This window comes from Balaenoptera musculus, chromosome 17 (genome assembly GCF_009873245.2).
Source record: "Balaenoptera musculus isolate JJ_BM4_2016_0621 chromosome 17, mBalMus1.pri.v3, whole genome shotgun sequence".
NCBI lineage: Eukaryota > Metazoa > Chordata > Mammalia > Artiodactyla > Balaenopteridae > Balaenoptera > Balaenoptera musculus.
Window position 1 is genome coordinate 36,492,823 of NC_045801.1, and position 20,096 is coordinate 36,512,918.

The 20,096-nt window shown below is 35.4% G+C and overlaps 1 protein-coding gene across 1 annotated transcript in view; it reads left to right on the forward strand.

Moving 5' to 3' along the window:
- The window catches only part of RNF19A (ring finger protein 19A, RBR E3 ubiquitin protein ligase), a 57,491-nt gene that overhangs the window by 13,027 nt on the left and 24,368 nt on the right, over nucleotides 1-20,096 (forward strand). The window contains exon 2 of the mRNA XM_036830575.1: nucleotides 13,456-14,221. Coding sequence (XP_036686470.1) covers nucleotides 13,548-14,221 — 674 coding nt within the window. The 5' untranslated portion in view covers nucleotides 13,456-13,547. The remainder of the gene's footprint in view (nucleotides 1-13,455; nucleotides 14,222-20,096) is intronic.

A 20,096-nucleotide genomic window follows, 5' to 3' on the forward strand; every position in this document is an offset into this window, starting at 1 on the left:
AAAGTTTTTCAGTGGTAATTGCCATTTTAAGTGAAGATGACATTATTGCTTTATAATATCTTTATATTTATACTCAATTGTCCTTTGAATATACAACAGGTAGCCTTTGCTTGTTAGATTTTGTTTTTTAAACATGTGATGGGTTATTCTAGGCTATCTACATACCTTATATTTATTCTTGCATTCTGAATCTGAGACATTTGTTTAGGGATGAACGTTGTTTTTTATGTTCCCCCAAACTTTTTTGGAAGGAACTGCAACTTCAAATCTTAAAGGAATAGAAGTATGTTCTAACTGAGCTAATAATTATGAATATTGTACTAATAATGTAAATTAGTGAGAACAGACACAATTTACAGAAACTGATGGTAACTTACTGGCAAATTAAATTCTGCCATCTCAGCAGTAGCAGTTAACAGTTTGTTATACTTTAGACTCCTTGGAGAATCTCTTGAAAGCTATGGATTCTATCTCTAGAATATACCTATATTCACAATTTAGTATACAGTTTTAGAAATTTCATGGATTTCTCTGAAGCCTATCCATGCATTAGCTGCTATTTTTAAGCATTTTTATCCTTCTCCAAAAATTTATTATCGTGCCTATTATATTTTTACTTTAACAGACTGTATCAAGAGATGTTTAATGAGTCAGAGTTTTTATAAGATTTATAAGGAGAGTCTGTCTCCTTAATATTTGGACAGCAAGAATTATGCCCAGAGCCTGCACTGCTGCTGTAGCTGAATTTCCAGCTATATTGGGGAATAGATTTATTAGAAGAAAATATGACGTTTTCACATTTGACATTGACAAGATGAATGACATAACTTAAAATAACTTTAAACATATAAATAACCTTTTTGAGCAATATCAAACTTCATTATAATGAACTTTAGTGATTTATCACTGTTCAGACAAAGCTGTATATGAAAATCCAAGTAATTTAATGCCTCAAATTTCTGTTAATGAACTTCTTGTTCAGATGTACAAAGGTCTGTTTATTTGGGGCCAAAATTAGCTTGTGTGCAGATACATCATTTCTAGTACATCACTTCTAGTTGTAGTCTGATCAAAGGAAGGCTTATGATAATTAATTCTGTTTTTTGGTAATCAACTACTACCAAATTATACCTAGGCATATTTAAATTTGATATGTTGTTTGCAACTCTATGTAGTAAATGCTATGGAAGATAAATATTTCCTTTTTTCAGTGCCTTTGGAACTTTATTTAACACTAGAGGAAGAGCAAGGCCCAAAAAGTGAATTAAGTTTCAAGGATATCCCCCACTGTTTACTTACCATATTTGTTTCTGAAGTTATGCACAGTGAGCTAAATTAATTTTCTCTATACTAGATCATTTGGTCAGATAACTAGTGATTCGTCTTTGTACAACTTAAATTGTCTGCTATTTATTATGCTAGAAAACTATTGTCACTGTGAAAAATAGAGTGCTGTCAGAAGCACATACGTATAGTCTTTTAGAAAAAAAGCTTTAAATGGGATATTGATAAATATTTGTTCAGATTATGGGACTATCATATATGCTCAAATATAAAATCAAGTCTTTTTTTTTTCAAAATTATGCTTATGAAAAAAGGGAATCACTTTATTATAATTTATATCCTTGCCAAGTCAGTAATATTACTATTTGGGGAAGACATAGTCTGAAATGTCTTTATTCAGTGCTTGGTTAGGATGCACTAGAATGAAAGTTCCACAGAACAAGGGCCTTGTCTCTCTTGTTCACTCTTATATGTCTACCACCTAGAAGAGTATTTGGCACATGATAGGCACTGAACATATTTGTTGAAAGAGTAAATAAATTAATGATTATAAAGAATAATGAATTAATGCATGCTTAAGCTAAAATTTCCTATGACAGCATCGTATACAGATTCAAGAATACTGTATCTCAGATCCTTTGGTAAAGGTCTCCTTTGGAAAACTGCCAGATGTTTTTCCCCCAAAGTGTATACAGCTTTCCTCTTGAGGAAAAGTTCATGCAGCACAGGGCAGCTGAAAATCAAGCAGAAAACTAAAGTCTTACTGGCCTAAGGTATCAAGGGATGGAATTTGGGACTGCCAGAATGGCTGGAAATTAAGTGGATAAATCCCAGAAAGGAGGGAGTTGTAGTAGGATAGCCCCAAAATCTATGAAAAAACTCCCCTGAAATACCTAGGTGACCCCTGAACTCTGCAGAAAGATTCCAAAGAGCTCAATGGAAAATAATAGCAGTTAGGCTGAAAAAGCTGACTAGAGAGTTCACCTGCTACTCTCTGCAGGGGAGACAATTTGGTGTTTCATTCCCACCAAATTAAGGGGTTTTAAACATTTGTGCCCAGAGACCCATTCTAAAACATAAAACCAGCCTCCACAGTTTTGACTTTATTAGCCAGTGATTTAACTGCTAGGTATGATAAAAATCCTCACTCTTAGAAGCAGATAAGAAGCTGTAAAAGTCTCTACTGCTTAACATCCACAAAATCCAGTTTATAATAGACAACTACTAGACATGTGAAGAATCAGGATAATGTGATTTAATGTCAAGACCATCCACCCCAAAATGGTAGCTGACCCTAAAATTAGCAGAATTAGCAGACTTTAAAGCAACTGTAATATATTCAGTGACCTAAAGGGAGATGCATGATCATGATGACTGAATAGATGGGGAATTTCAACAGAGAAATAGAAACTATAAAGAAGAAGAGATAGTCTAGAACTGAAAAGTACAATATCTGAAATAAAGATTTTACTGAATGGATTTAACAGCAGATTGGAGAAGGAAGAGGAAAAAGTTGATGAACTTGAAGCTAGATCAACAAAATTTGCCATCCAAAGAATGGATAAAAAAGATTACAAAAAATGAACAGAGCCTTGATGGCCAATGGGACAGTATTAAACTAACATGTGAATAGCAGAAAGAGAGATAAGAGACAGACATAGACAGACAGTAGGGTAAAAAATATGTTCATTGAACCCCAAGTAGGATAAATAAAAGGAAAACCACATCTAGGCATATCTTAATCAAACTGCTGCATGTCAAAGATGGAAAGAAAATGTTAATGTAGCCAAAGGGGAAAAACCCCCACATTACTACAGAGGAATTAAAATATCAATGAAGGATGACTTAATCAGAAATGATTGGAGACCAGAAGACAGTGGAATGACCTATTTAAAGTTCTGAAAGGATAAAGCTATCAACCTGGAATTCTATATTCGGAACAAAATATCCATGAAAATGAAGGTGAAATAAGGACATTTTTCAAATAAACAAAACTTGAGAGAATTCATTGCTAGGAAACCTGCAACACCAAGAAATGCTTAAGGAAGTTGTTCAGGCTGGAGGGAAATGACATCAGACATCAGATGAAACTTGGATCCACAAGAAGGAATGAACAGTACCAGAAATGGTAAATATGTCTAAAAATAGATTTTATCCTCAGAAAATACTTTGTAAGCATATAAAGCAATGAAAGAAGAACTTGGTAGATGTGACTAAATAAACATCTTAAACCTCTTCAAAAATCACAAAATTCAAGGGCAAATATTAGGAGGAAGTAAATATGAAAGGTTTAAAGTCAAAGAGGACCATTAATGTTCCAGTGTTAAAATGGGCAAAAAATATGAACAGATAAATCACTGAAAAAATAAAGAGGGCTGTAAGCGTGAACAAACATTCAATTTGTTTAGTAATCAAAGAAATGGAAATGAAAGTACTTACTTTTTTTTGCCACTTAGAAAAAGCTATTGAAATGATATAGGGTGTTGATGAGAATTCAGGGAAGTAAGCACCTTTCCAGTTGGTGGGAGCATAAATTGGAACAAAACAGTTCGGTAGTTTATTTCAAGAACATATTTTGGAAGTCCATACCACCTAGGTAGCAAGAAATTCATACACCAAGAAGTAGCCTACCAAATTAGGTCAGAGGTAGGTAGAAAGGAGATCATTATTCAATAATTGGTGTTGAGATAACTAGCTAGCCATTTAGAAGAACTCAAATTTTGATCTCTACTTAGTCCTAACATGAAAATAAATTGAAATGGATGAAACATGTAAGCAATAAACAAACAAAGCATAGAAATACCAGAAAGAAACATGAGCAAATTTTAAAAATATAATCTTGGAGTGAGCAAGGTGTTCCAAGACAGATATAGAATCCAAAGGTCATAAAGAGAAAGATATGTGAATTTGAACACACACACACACACAAAATTTTAAATTCCTACATTGGAAAATTGCCATACAGTTTTTTTTTTAATTTATTTGACACATAATAACAAAGTTCCTTTACATAAAAGGCCTTATACCAACAGCAGGATGTGAACATGTGGTTAGTTCACAGAAAATGAAATGTGACTTGGAAACATTTGAGAACCACATATAATACCAAATATATAGTCATTAAAATTTTTTCTTTATTCCTCATCTTCTCTCAACCTCTCAACATAAGTATATATGGCTGAAAAAGTTTAATGGCCTGTTATGCTTTTGTAATATAAAATAGTATTTTAGTAGCATCTAAAATAGAAAGTCTCATTTCTTTATGTTCTTTATTCTCACTTGAGTATGAGATAGCTCAGGCTTCACTAGTGACCAGAATTAATTATCAGTAGAAACTGTGCTGGGAATCTCTGTACCTATTCCCTCCTCACTTCAAACAAACAAAAACAACTTTATATTTAGTCCTCTTTCCGTTCTCTTCAACAGTGCTATTAAGTGTTTTTGCATTCTACTTTTATTACATTCATGTTTTAGAGGTGCTGAACATCTGGGTGTCAGACATCAGTAAAAGAAATTGAAATCAGAAACCGTAGGTACTCTTTGCTCTTATACTTAGCATTTATCAACGCAAAATTACTGGATTTTCTCCGTCTTTCTACCTTTGTGAGAAGTAACAGAAGAAACCTAATTTTAGCTGAATAACAGAGGCAAAAACAGATATTCAAGAGTATAATGGGATTTTCTCTTGGTAAATTAATTTCTTTATTGTCTATAAACTTTATTTTGCCTAGCCTTCTATCTCCAAAATACCCTTTCATGAGTCTTAAATCACACAGGCATGTGGGTGGTTAGTAGATGCTACTAAAACGTTTGTAGTTAGGAGATGTTTATTGGTTGAATATTTTAAATCTGTAATTCTTGAAGTTGTATAATGTCAAGATATTCAACATGTCTTATTTATCCTGTAGCACAAGGGTCCCCAACACCCCCAACCCATGGACCACTGCCGTGGCAGCACAGCAGGAGGTGAGTGGCAGGTGAGCAAGTGAACCTTCATCTGTATTTACAGCCGCTCCCCATCGCTTGCACTACCGCCTGAGCTCCACCTCCTGTCAGGTCAGTGGCGACATTAGATTCTCATAGGAGCGCACACCCTACTTTGAGCTGCACATTCGAGGGATCTAGGTTGTGCGCTCCTTATGAGAATCTAGTGCCTGATGATCTGAGGTGGAGCTGAGAATGTGATGCTAACGCTGGGGAGCAGCTGCAAATACAGATTATCATTAGCAGAGAGGTTTGACTGCACAGAGACCATAATCAATTGCTTGCGGACTCATATCAAAACCCTATCAGTGAGTGGCAAGTGAAAACAAGCTCAGGGCTCCCACTGATTCTGCATTATGGTGAGTTGTATAATTATTTCATTATATATTACAATGTAATAATAATAGAAATAAAGTGCACAATAAATGTAATGCACTTGAATCATCCCGAAACCGTTTCCCTACCCCGGTCCATGGAAAAATTGTCTTCCACGAAACCAATTCCTGGTGCCAAAAAGCTTGGGGACCGCTGCTGTAGCACTTGTGGGGTAAAGATTCTTTTCACAGTTTAAAAAGCTGGATGTGGTAAGGTTGTATCACTTAAAGAGAATCTTACAGCAATAACAAGCCAAAAGCAAAGATATGAACAGAATCCTCAGTTCCTCACTTCTACTTATGTGTGTTCTGCATCATAATTTATTTATCCAGTGTTTATTAGGCACCTACAATAAGTTACAAGTTGTATTAGGTACTAGAGATACAAAGCTTGTCTTACATTTCACTTCAGCTAACATTTAGCATAGTGCCAGGTTTTAGCATGTGCCAATTTCACTTTCTTCTCATAACATCTATTTGAAGTAAGTGGTATCATCCATATTTTGTAGTGGAGATCACAGACTCAGGAACGGACATAATCTGAGATTTTATAACTAACAGTGGCTGACCAGGTCTTGACTCCCAAATTCTCTTCTTTATACATCCAGACTGGGTGTTTTTTATTTGCCCCTCCAGATCCACTCCTCATCCTTCCTTGACTTTCTCTGTGCCCCAGAGGAGGTTGGCCTAGTCTAAGGACTGCCTCACTTGGGCTCCTTTGTTGGTTTCTCGTTGGATTTAGCCAGTGTGAGGCATTGGTGGATATTGGAGATCCAGAGAAGAGAGAAGCTGGGTATTTATTCTTCCAGTTGCCATTGGACAGCTCTCTCCCTGCTCCTTCTTTCAGAAGGCTGGCAGTGGTTTCCTGAGTACTTTGCCATCCCTGTTGGTTCCTTTAACCCTACCCACACCTTTGTAAATGAGCCCTTCAGTTATCTCTTTGAAACTGCTTTGTTTTTTTGCTAGGACCCTGACTGATACATACAGCTTTTCAAACATGGGCTACTATTTTTATGGATCTGAGCTTTCTAACTGTTTTTATCTATCCTGTGTTTATAAGTTGAGCATTTAAAATCTGCAACACATTTTCACGTCAAACAGTATTGTAATTGTTTATTAGGTGCTTCACCTGGAATGGTCAACTTCCATAATTTTTACGAAGAATAAAAAATAGCGTGCTGCCAAATTAGATGTATTTTTTGATGCGTCAGTACGAAGTTATCAGCACTTCTACTACATCTTTGGTCCTTAAAGCTTTGACACGTGGTAGAAATACCTTTGTTGTGGGCTATTCCTATTTCTTAATTCCTCACATATTCCTCAAGAGGTACAAAAAAGTTAGAATCAAAGAGATCTTGACTTTAAAGAGGTATAAACACTGTGGGCTAGAGAAGGTTAGGTAAGCAGGTTCAGATCTTTGTCCTTCATACCAATCTCAGGTGGTAGTCTTCAATTTAAGTACATAAAAAGGTCAGGAGGTGGGGCTCCTTTGCCAGCGATAAAAACTAATTTTTCAACCAGTTTCTTCAGGGGGATGAAAGTGTGTAGCAGCAATTGGCAGAGAGTCTTCGTTACTTGTTGGAGTTGTGCTAGACTGGGAAAGAGGGGAAAAGAGAGCCATTTCTCATATTTTAATTAGCAAGTGATTGGAATTTCTTGTGACATTGGTGTTAAGAGAATTGCCTCCTATATGATTTTAGATACTTGGTTGAAAATACATAATATGGGGTCTACTTGTATTTTACTCTCCTTTTCTGTTTCACTAAGCTCTTCTAGCATCTGCAATTACAGATCTATACTTTTATTTAGAGGGGAAAGGTATACCCACTAAGCCAACAGCCATAACATCATGGAGGCCAACCTCAGTTATCTTTTTCCCCCACTGATTTTCTTCATGTTATCGATGTGTTGTACTTCGACAAATCCTTGTGATAGTAAATCAGTTTAAAGAATACCCAAAGTTGGGGATTATTAGGAGTTGTATACATTTCAAATTATATCATTAAGTACATTTACTGCCTCTCATCATCTCTTCCTGCTCTGAAATGATGTAAACTACTCTAGGTTTTTAATACATAATTTATTTTGCATTTGATCCAGTAGACCTCATATTTGTCTTTGTAAACTTGGTGTGAGCTAATTGGACGTTTTAAAAAGTAGAGCATGGGGCTTCCCGGGTGGCGTAGTGGTTCAGAGTCTGCCTGCCAATGCAGGGGACACGGGTTCGAGCCCTGGTCTGGGAAGATCCCACATGCTGCAGAGCAACTGGGCCCGTGAGCCACAATTACTGAGCCTGCGCGTCTGGAGCCTGTGCTTCGCAACAAGAGAGGCCGCGATAGTGAGAGGCCCGTGCACCGCAGTGAAGAGTGGCCCCCGCTTGCTGCAACTACAGAAAGCCCTCGCACAGAAACGAAGACCCAACACAGCCATAAATAAATAAATAAATAAATAAAATTTTAAAAAACACAACACTGAGCTTTCCTACAATCTACACTTCCCTGTACGTGACAGTCCACAACATTTAAAAAAAAAAAAAAAAAAAAAGTAGAGCATGTATATGCCTAGGAGGCATGACAGTGAAATAACAAGATTTTTTCTTGTGCTTATGAAACAGTAGCATCACTTCAGTGACATTGTGTCATTTTAAGAAATACTCATTTGGTATTTATTCACAGTGTCTATGTTCATGACACCATCTTGGCTGTGTGTGGTACTAAAGAAATCACAAATATTCAAGTTCTACATTGAAAACCTTATTAAAACATTGACGGTAATCAGGGCAGAAAAACAAGTGAACACAGTAAAAATTTCTTATCTGAGTTATAAAATGTGAGTACAGTTTAGTTAGGAGGAGAGAAAAGGGAGTGGCATTTCAGATGGGGGAATGGCTTGAATAAGGCATGGAATTGAGGGATAGTTAAGACCAGCCCTAGATGATATGTAAAATATAATTGTCTTTTGTTTTCTGAGACAATTTTTGATATACCGATAGTGACTGGAGTTGTTTCATGAAGGCAACTGCAGACAGATGATGGTACTGAGGCCGAGATATCAGAAGACCTGAATTTGACCCTAAACCCTGTTATTTCCTAACTGTGCAATATTTACCCTCTCTGCACTTCACTTTTCTCATCTATCAAATAAGGATAATAATACCCATTCCATAGGGCAATGAAGTTTAAATCAAAAGTGCTTTAAAAGCACTTTAAAACTCTACTGTGTAGTGGTATTATTATATACAACGTATTTTCCCTTCTTTTTCCAACCAGCAACCCAGCTTTTTGTTTTAGAACTCAAATAATATTTTTGTCTTAATGGTGTGTGCATTTCTGAGGCAGAACATAACAATAGTATGACAGATTGATACAGTTGATAGTTTACTTTAAAAAGTTGAGTTCAAAAAGAATACTATATTAAATGATGCAAATAATAGATTTTTATTTTTCATTGGAGAATAAAATTAGCTTTTTCTAAAAATAAGTTTCTAAATCAGTGAAAGTTTTTTTTTTTATAATTTCACACATTTTTGTCATCTGTTCAAATTGGCAGAATTTCTGTAGTGCTTTTTTTGTTTTTTTGGTGGTTAAGGGTATAGTCTCAGAAATCCAAGTTAGTTTACTAATTTCTAAATGTTTATGCAAATAAACAGTTTGATTAAAAACTCTTTGTTATGGGTGAACCATATAATCTTAATTTCATATACCACTAAAATAATTAGGTTTAGTTCTTTACTTAATACTCTGAGTCTCTGATTTCCCATCTGCAAAGTTAGAGTAAACTTTATATTGCTAAAACTTGTATATTGTAAATCACTGAGAGGAGGGGAAGGAGGGACGAATATGTCCACACTTTGGGGTGTTGGGGTGAAATATTGACTATATCTTTTGAATCTGCTGTTATGCAGCGCCTCTTATTAATCTTGTAGGTGGCTTGCAAGATGGCTTCCTTTCTTTTTAAGATGAATTCTGTAATAGCCTATAGCTTGTCATAATGTCTGAAAGACTCCAAATCTGGTGAAAATGGGCTCAGCTGTTTTCAAGAATTGTAGTAACAGAGACAAATTTAATGTATATAAGTTTATAACTATTGGTTTTGTGATATATATTTCTTCTCCAGACATATCGCATTGAGTATAGAGACCCATGTCTATCTTGTTTGTGGTGGTAACCTCAGGGTTTAGCACATGCTAGGCTTAGACTTTAACTCTGAAATTAAGCCAAAGTCCCCTTGATTGAGGCATTCCCAATACTGTTGGGTCACATGCTTTTAGACACCTTTTGTGGATTTTTTCTACAGGATAGTCATTAATTTATGTGGTTTTTTATTAATGTCTCTCTTATCTCTATACATAGGTTTTTAAGTACTACCTCACTATAGCCCCATAGGCTGAAAATGACTATAAACTGAGGTTGTTTTTTTCTTTTTAATGGCACTTTTATTTTTAGTACCTAAACTAATGAAAAACAAGGAGCCTTGTTTTGGAGGCCAAGCCTATAGAATTCTGTTTTTAAGTGAAAGTGTTTAGCAGACTCTCTTTAGAATTAGTGGTTCTTGACCAGCGTGTGCAACTAAATTACTGAGGAACATTTTCAAAATATACAAGTTCTGGACCACATCCTACCCAGCTACCCAGCTCTAGAGTGGAATATGTTTTTTGTTTGTGGGGTTCAATTAGCTGGTTTTTTAAAAAACTGTATGCAATAGATGCTCATGATACAATTGTAAACTATGCAGAAAGCAGAAAGTGAATACTAAAGATTATTCTCCCCAAGGTAGCCATTGTTAATGGTTTAACATTTTTCCAGAAATGGTGTAGGTACATATAAACCTCTGTGGGTGCGTTTTTTTCCACAAATGGGTTCATACTATACATACTATTTTGCAGTTATTATTGTTCACTCAGTATTATGTAGTGAGATCTTTTCCGTATCATTACACGTAAATTGTGGTTGGTTCCTTTATTTTTACCAGTTCCCTGTGGGACACAAGTTATTTCCAGGTTTTGTGTGGGGCTTGTTTGCCTTGTTTTGTTTTGTTTGCTTCTATCAGCTAGGCTGCAGTGAGTTTCCTTGCACAATATTTCTTTGCACACTTGTGTCATATTTTCTGAAGGATAAATTTTACATGTAGGATTGCTGGTCAAAGAACAGTTCCATTTTGAAGTTTGATAGATAGTGCCAAATGGTTCCCCAGAGTTGTGCCGATTTGCAGTCCTCCCAACAATATGTGAGGTGCTTCTTTCAATACACGTTCACCAACCCTTTCAACCTTTGTCAGTCTAATGTGTACAAAGATGGTATATCTGATGTTTGAATTTTCATTTCTTTAGTGTTGTTGAACACTGTTTCCTATCTTCCTAATTTTTGTAATTCTTTTTCTCCAAACTTCCTCCTTATATCCTTGCTTATTTTACTACTAGGTTGTACATCTCTTTCTTACTAATGTGTAAAAGCTGTTTGTATACTAAGGAAATTTGTTCATTGTTATACATGTTTTACTAATTTATCACGTCATCCTACTTTATAGTATTTTTTACCATATAAAAATATTAAATTTTTTAGTATTCAAATTTGTTTCTTTTCCTTTGATGCCTATTTGTTTATTTGCAGTATGTTTTAGAAAGGCTTCCTAAGTGGGATGACCGTATGTTCTAGTTTGCCCCTGTTATCCTAGTTTAAATATTAATAGCACCTCCATTCACTCTTACTAGGTTCTTTTTTGGATAATTAATTATATGGGTATCAAATTTCTAAAAGTGTGTTTTGAAAAATTCTCCAGCTGATATTCATTAAATACCACTGGTTTAATGTTTTAAATGATAAATTCTTAGGACAGAATCCCCAAGATAGATTCCCTCTACAGTTCTGTTCATTGATACATTTATTGAACCCTGTTGTACAAAAAGCATTTTGAGATGCAAGAGAATATAATAACTATAAAGAAGAAAATGTGCAGAAAATTTTAGTTCATTTACCATCACACTCTATATTTCCCTCAGAATTAAGGGAATATGCTGCAGATGATGGGGAAATATAAACTGATAGACATGAGTAAAGTTTGCCTGAGTGAAATATGTGTGGATATCACCTCAGGGAGCTTGTTTTTTTTTTTTGACCTTTAATCGTGTTATAACAGTCACCAAGAAAAATGCATTAATCATGAGTCTGTGGGTCAGTGATTTATCACAAAGTGAGCATACCTTTGTAACCACTATACATGTGCCTCTTCCTTTGTGCCTCTCCTCAAAAGGTAGCTACAGTACTGACTTACAACAACATAGATTAGCTCTGCCTGTTTTTGAACTTTATTTAAATGGAATTATACAGTACATGTCCTTTTATGAGAGATTCATTCTTGTTTTATGAGTAACAGTATTTTGTTCATTTTCATTGCTTTCTGGTATACCAGAATATACCAGAATGTGGAATGAATATACCACAACTTGTTTATCCATTCTACCATTGATGGAAATATGGGTTGTGACCAGTGTTTGGGCTTATTATAACTAGTGTTGCTGTGAATGTTGTTATGTAGATGTTTTGGTGCATGTATGCATTCATTTCTCATGCATTCATATCTAGGAGTATAAATTGGGTAATAGAGTATCCATGTGTCCAAATTTGGTAGCTACTGTTAAACAGTTTTCCAAAGTAGTTTTCCAAACTCCTACCAGCAGTCCACATCTTTGCTAACATTTGGAAATGTCAGTTGGAATTTTAGCCATTTTGCTGGGTGTGTAGTGGTCTCTCAGTGTGGCTTTAATGTGTACAACAAATGATGTTGAACACTTTTTCATATTCTTTTGTGAAGTGCCTGTTATGTCCCTCACCCATTTTTCTATTATATTGTCTGCTTTGTCTTGTTGACGTCTAAGTATTCTTTCCATATTCTGGATACTGGTCCTTTATTAGTTTTATGTGGCAAATGTCTTCTTCCACTCCCTTAATACTGTCTCTTCATTTTATCGTAGTCCAATTTAACAATCTTTCATTTTATGGTAAGTACTTTAGTATGTTTTGTTTAAGAAATCTTTTCGTTGAAATATTCTCTTCTATCAACTCCTAGAAGCGTTATGATTTTACTTTTCACATTTAGATCTATGAACCATCAATTGATTTTTATGCAGGGGGTTAGCTATAGGTTAAGTTCCTTTTCTCTTCTCAGATGGTAACCAGTAAAACAGTACTATGTTGTTTTTGTTTTGTTTTTGACGAGGCCATTGCTAATGCTCAGCAGTGTCACTTTTGGCAACAAGTCAAGTATCCGTGTGTGTATGTGGGACTTTTTTCCTGGACTGTGTTCTGTTCCACTGGTCTTTGTATCCATCTTTGTGATGTACCACACTGTCTTCCTAATTATTGTAACTTTATAATGAGTCATTATATCTGGCAGTGTAAGAGCATCCCCCGGCCCCCCCACCACACACACACTTTGTTCTTCACAATTGTGTAAGCTCTACTTAGCCATTTGTATTTGCATGTCCATTTTATTGTCAATTTTTTTTAAACTCCTAAAGGCAGTGGGAATCATTGAGGTTTGAGTGTGATAAAAATCAAAAGTTTTGTACAAGATTTTAAGAATAAGGTCAGCTCAAATCTAGACTCTTAAGCTTAAGTAATATCTTTGTTATATCAACATTGGTTTTATATTCTCTTGTAGACTACTCAATAAACTGGCCTTATTTAAAAAAATCAAAACCAAAAACTAATGGTTAAAGAACATACTTGTTTGAAGTTTCATAGAGAGTTTGTAAGTTTATTAAGAAACATGCAATTAAATAATCTTGGTGTTTTTGTTTTCTTTTGTTTTTCAGAACGTCTGTGATAAGTCTACCATAAATTGAACTCTTTCAAGAATTCTCTGAAGGAACCGAATAGGATTTTCTTACATCATGACTTAATCTGAATGCAAGAACAAGAAACAGGTTTTATCTCTAAATATAATGAAGGGCTGTGTGTAACCACAGACCCTGACTCAATTCTAATGAGCATTTTAGACATGAGTTTACATCGGCAAATGGGTTCAGATCGAGATCTTCAGTCTTCTGCTTCATCTGTGAGCTTGCCTTCGGTCAAAAAGGCACCCAAAAAAAGAAGAATTTCAATAGGCTCTCTGTTTCGGAGGAAAAAGGATAACAAACGTAAATCAAGGGAGCTAAATGGCGGGGTGGATGGAATTGCGAGTATTGAAAGTATACATTCTGAAATGTGTACTGATAAGAACTCCATTTTCTCTACAAATACCTCCTCTGACAATGGATTAACTTCTATCAGCAAACAAGTTGGAGACTTTATAGAGTGCCCCTTGTGCCTTTTACGGCATTCTAAAGACAGATTTCCTGAGATAATGACTTGTCATCATAGATCTTGTGTGGATTGCTTACGACAATACCTAAGGATAGAAATTTCTGAAAGTAGGGTTAATATCAGTTGCCCAGAATGTACTGAACGGTTTAATCCCCACGATATTCGCTTGATATTAAGTGATGATGTCTTGATGGAAAAATATGAAGAATTTATGCTTAGACGGTGGCTCGTTGCAGATCCTGATTGTAGGTGGTGTCCAGCTCCAGACTGTGGGTAAGAAGATTTTGTTTGATTTTTCTTGAGTTAATTTTTTTCTCTGTGGATAAAATAAGAATTTGCTGACTGTTACTCAAAAGAAAAATCTTAACATGCCAGGTAATTCATTCAGTAGACAAAAATATGTTGAGTATGTACCATGTGTCAGGGACAATGTTAGATATTAAAGGCAGGAATCTTGTCTTACTCATTTTTATATTGTCTTTGCATCATATATTCACTTAAGACTGTTTTCAGAAGAAAAGGATGAGATGGTAGAGTGCAGGATCTAGTCCTATTGATTTTCCCCATCCATTTGGAGAATTTTTATTTTGTTATAATAGATGAAATGATCAGACATTTTGTTTGTTTGCTTTTGGTGGGGGAGTCACGCGTATAAACTTAAATGACCCTTTTGAAAGGCACCTTAATGCGTGCCACAGTATGATGTGTTCATGTGTTGATGTGTTCTTGAGACACAAGATCTAGAGGTTATGTAATACTTCATTTGCCTCAAGTTTTTGAATTACAAATACCATTTTCCCAATATTTAAAGTAAAATAATTTTGCTTGTATATTTGGTTATTATGTTAACAGCAGCTCCTGTTAATAGAGTATTTACCATGTATGGTTGTCAGAACTAGAAAAAAATAGTCATATGCTTTTCACGAATAAGGAAAGCCATAAACCCTGGATGAGTTTAGCATACCATTAGTAAGCCAGAGATTATAAATAAGAGTTTGGGAAAACCCAGAACTTCCAAGATTATCTGGGTATAATCAGAGACAAGGCTGAAATGTGAGTTTAATTTATCAAATGACAATTTCAGGACTCTGTCTGATCAAATCCATTATTAAAAACTTATTGAGCAGCAAATTTTCAGATTGTATTTAGTCTATGAATTCCATAATTTTAAATGAGAAAGGTAATAGTATGTTTCTAGCCTGTGCAGATTCCACCAGTTTTCCCAGGTATCACTAGCACTTGACTGTCCACCAGAGATTTCTGTGAAACATAAAGCATTAAAAATATTAGATTATCTAATTATTTAACATTTTATGAATTCATTAGTTGTGTGAAGGACTCGGAGGTACTGTTCAGTATCACATTTGTATTATGATCTCCTATACTGCAGGATGCTTGTACTGTAACATAAATTAAAAAATAATATATTAAAGATACTATCTAAACTGGGCTAAGGTTGGCTGTGCTTCCAGGTGTATGGTAGAAGCAAACTCTGGACCTGTGAAGGGTTAAATTCTCAAGAAAAAGATGGGAAGAAAATAGGGATAATGAACAGTGCCTTTAAATAATTTGAACTAGAGAAGAAGAGCTTAGGTACGATTGTATCACTCTTGATCCCGTGGACCCCTGCAGAATATTTTCACTAGGGCAGGTGTGCACATTCATTAGAGTAGATTTCAAGTTGATTACAAATTTTAGGTTTAAAAAAAAAAAGCCTTTTGCAAGTCATTATAGCAAGTATCCCTATAGCAAGAGTTCAAACAGAAGTATTTTGCATTTCATCTGGACAAAGTGTGATTTTCTAACTGTCTTTCATGGAACCCCTGGATAAGAGGTGTTTCACAAGTTCCTTTAAGCATTTAATAGCTTTAAAAGAAAATGTGTGAAGATGATGGAACAAATTAAAAGGAGGCTTTCGTGTCAGAACCTGTGACCAGGGGAGACTGAGAGAGTAAATCCAGGAGCACAAGCTTTCTGGTCACTAAATAGGTATGTTCTCTTGTGCTGGGTTGATGGATCATGTCATCATAGTGGACAATATCAACACTATCAAGCTAATAGAACACAATAGATAGGGCTGACATAGATTCTCACTTGTATAAGAACTTGATTTGGGGACTTCCCTGGTGGCGCAGTGGTTAAGAATCGCCTGCCAGTGCAGGCAACACGGGTTCAATCCCTGGCCCAGGGAGATCCCACAGGCCGCGGAGCAGCTAAGCCCGTGCGCCACAACTACTGAGCCTGCGCTCTAGAGCCCGCGTGCCACAGCTGCTGAAGCCTGTGCGCCTAGAGCCCGTGCTCTGCAACAAAGAGAAGCCACCCCAATGAGAAGCCCACGCACTGCAACGAAGAGTAGCCTCCGCTCGCCACAACTAGAGAAAAGCCCTCATGCAGCAGAGAAGACCCAGTGCAGCCAAAAATAAATAAATTTATTAAAAAAACAGAAAAAGAACTTGATTTGGGGGGAAGAATGCCAAACCAACTGGGAAAGGATTGATTATTCACCATAAAAGAATTGTGAAAATTAGCTATTTGAGGGGAAAAAATTAGATTGTCACCACATATAATAAAACAAAATCAAAACAAATTACAGAGGTAAGTTATATAAATAAAAGGAAAAAATTAAACTAAAAGAAAATATAGATTGATTAGCTCACTTACTGCTATATTATTTAGTAAAATTGAACACACATTTACCCTGTAACTTAGAAGATCCACTTCTAGTTAAATGCCTCAGAGAAACTCTTTACTTGTGTGCCAGGAGACATCTAGTTAAGAGACATGTTTAAGAATGTTCATAATAGCAAAGAAACGAACAAAAAAGTTCATTAACAGTAAAATGGATAAATGCATTTAGTTTCATGGTTAACCTCTTGTGAGGAAGAAGAAGGGATGTGAGCTTCAAAGGGGCAATCAAGGAACTTCTAAAGCCACAGATAAACAAGGTAACCATAGGTTCTGGTTTGCCCAAGATAGTTCCAATTCATGCTTATTGTACTGGTGTAAATTTTAATAGCATTACCTTTCTTTTTCAGGTGTTCCAGTCAGGTTGTGAATTATATGATCACCCTACTGATACTGTTCTTAACTTTTGTGGTAGATTCAGGGGGTATTCATTTTATTATTCTTTATAAATCCTTTGGTATATATGACATTTCTCAGTAAATTTAAATTTTTTTCATAATCTCATACTCTTAGGTATTTTGCACATTTTCTTCTTATTGAGACATCATTGTTAAAAAATAATATGGCTTAGGTATTCTAAGTATTTTGGAGAGGAAGACATGAATGTTAACTCAAGTATAAAATAATCTTAGAATAATAGAAACACCTACTTTAATAGATTCCTTTATTATGAAAACCACTTGATTGTTATATAAGTTTAACAGAGAATTAGTCTTGATTAATTTGGCTATAAATTAATTTTTGGTTTTGGTGGTTGTTAGTAGTCTTACGCACAAAGGACAAAGAAAACATGTCACGGAGATTAATTACTTTATGTATTTTCATTTGTATTCAATTTATGCTGGCTCACTAGATTAGTTAGAGCATATTTTATATACTTGATTACGTTACAGGTTTTATGGTTGTGTTATGTGGAAAAGATCACCCTGTGACAAAATTTATACATATGCTTTGAAAACATAGAATACTGCATAAGACCTCATTACAAATTACAATTGTACTTAGCATGAGTGTGGACAGACCTGATTTTGAGTCTCTATCCTATCATGTTTTAAGGATTGAGAAGCTTTTTAATGTTATTGCTAGCATAATTCCTAGCACACAGTAAGCCTTTTATAGTTCTTATTTATCATTCCTCATCTCCATTTCTGAAGTTTTGTTTTTATTTTTTTAAATCAGACAGTTCTTCAAATATTTACTGCACCCATGTGCCAGGTACTGGGGATTTTTAATAACTAACAAAAGATGAAAATCTCTGCCCTCTTGCAACTTATTAAAATCTTTGGATTCACAGAGAGAAATTTCTTAACTCCATTTATTACTGAAATATGGCACAGGGGATACTGGTAAATATCTGTTTGACAGTTATTCATAGCAATGCATAGCCAGTAGTACATACTAGGGCCACAGGCATGCGTGTAGTATTTTAATCCCTTTCATTGTACAACACACTTGAAAGACTTTTTTCCAGAAATGCTAAATGTGAAATTATGTTTTTCTCTTGCTTTTGATACTTACCAAAATGACCATTTTCTGTATCTGACACCAATTTTACTTAAACATGTAGTTTAACACACTGAGAAATATTGCCCTTAGCTCAGAGTAGAAAGAAAACCTGACCTGGTTTCTATTTGAGACTTCTGAGGGTTTCTGACCTAATAGTCTTTCCACTCTTCTGAGGGCCAGGGCAGATTAAGCTTGTTTAAAGGACAGTATGTATTTCTGAAAACCCCTCTTGCGAAGGGGTCTAGGAGGCCAAACCTGTGAGCTGTGATTTAACCAGTGTGGAGTTATGTGGACTGCTTCTAGAACATGCCAGTCTATACAGGTTCAGAGAAAAATCTGGCCACGGCTGAGGAAAAGAATTACAGTGAGGGACATGTAGGAGGGGAAGCATAAGACCTGTCTTGGATAAAAATATCTATTACCTCTGCCTAGGAGGCTTAGTTTGTACATTGTCTAGGCAGATAGCAAAAAACTGGCATTTTGGTTTCTGTCATCACTTGTTTCAGTTGGCTAAGAGTACCCTTCTACTAGCACACATTATCCATGTCATCTCATGTGAGTGCTTCTGACTTTACTGGGGAGCTTTGAATATGCAGGAACATTTATTATACTAGAATATAGTTAATGATTTAATGTCTGTGAGCCCCTCAAGAGTAAAAATAAAAATAAAAAGTATTTTTTCTTTATAACCACAGGTTAACCGCATGCTCAATAAAGAGTTGCTGAATGAACAAATCTGAATATATGCCATTAATGTAAATCGTATGTCTTAGGAACAGTTAACAAACCATTTTTAAGCAATGTGCTCAACTATAATCAGGTTTGTTAGGCTTTGAGCTGATTTACTGACATTTAAATGGCTCTAAATAATAACTTACTCTGGTGGAAGATACTGTTCATAATGGATACTGTTCATAATGGAGTGGCACCATAGGCTTAGGAACTAAGGAACATGTATTTTTAGAATTTTATTCTATCTATATGACTCTCATTCCCATCCTCCAAAGAAGGGTTTTAGCCATAACTTGCCTGTCTTTTGACATGCTGGAAATGCTTTTGTAGGTTAACCTTTTAGAACAGAGAACAGGTCCAACTTTGATTTTCTCCCACGGAAACAAGTACATGTGTCTGAGAAAACAAGAACCGAGTTGATACATAAGACACAGGAGACATATCAGCTTTCTCTTACTAATTAGCTAAAGAAGTTAGGTTTAGATATGCATCCCAAATGGCCTAACACCCCACCTGAAATTAGACAGACTTCTGCAAATAATCTGGGCGGTTCTCTACAACCGTAGACCTCCCCTCCCCTACAGCATGTACTGGAAAGCAGAACAGAAAGCATCCTCTCTAGGAAAGCAGATCCTGAAAGGGGGAACCAGGAGATGAGCCTCACTTTGTCTAGACCGTCTCTCAAATATATTAATTAAGTCACTCCTTTTCCACGGAATAATAGTAACTTCTTGCTAATGGAATCATGAGCCTATTGATTTGAATATAAAACTTGACTTTTCCCCTTAACTGGATCAAGTAATTTTGGTATTTCTGATTATATTTTCTTTGTTCTTTAAAGGTTGTGTTAAAGCTTTGTGCTTTGGGGGAAAAGTTATCTTGGACCCCTGGATAATCTTTCTTTTCTTTTTTCTCATTTTTTAATTAAAAATGTTATTGAGACTATTATATCTTTCTTAGGATTCCATTTCATGTTTGGTATAGTTTGTTTTTCTTACTTGTTCCTTCATGAGGAATTTGCTCTAGGCAGAGTATACGACCCTAGTTGGTATTCCTACTTCCTCAATGCTAATTTGTGGAACTCTAGTACTGTGAAACACTCCCAGGAAATAGATGTCATGGTCAAATAAATTTGGAAAATAATGTTTACTATATATGTACATTATTGGTATGTTAAAAATTATTTTAGCAAATCCTATAGTAAAAACACAAACAGAAAAGTAAT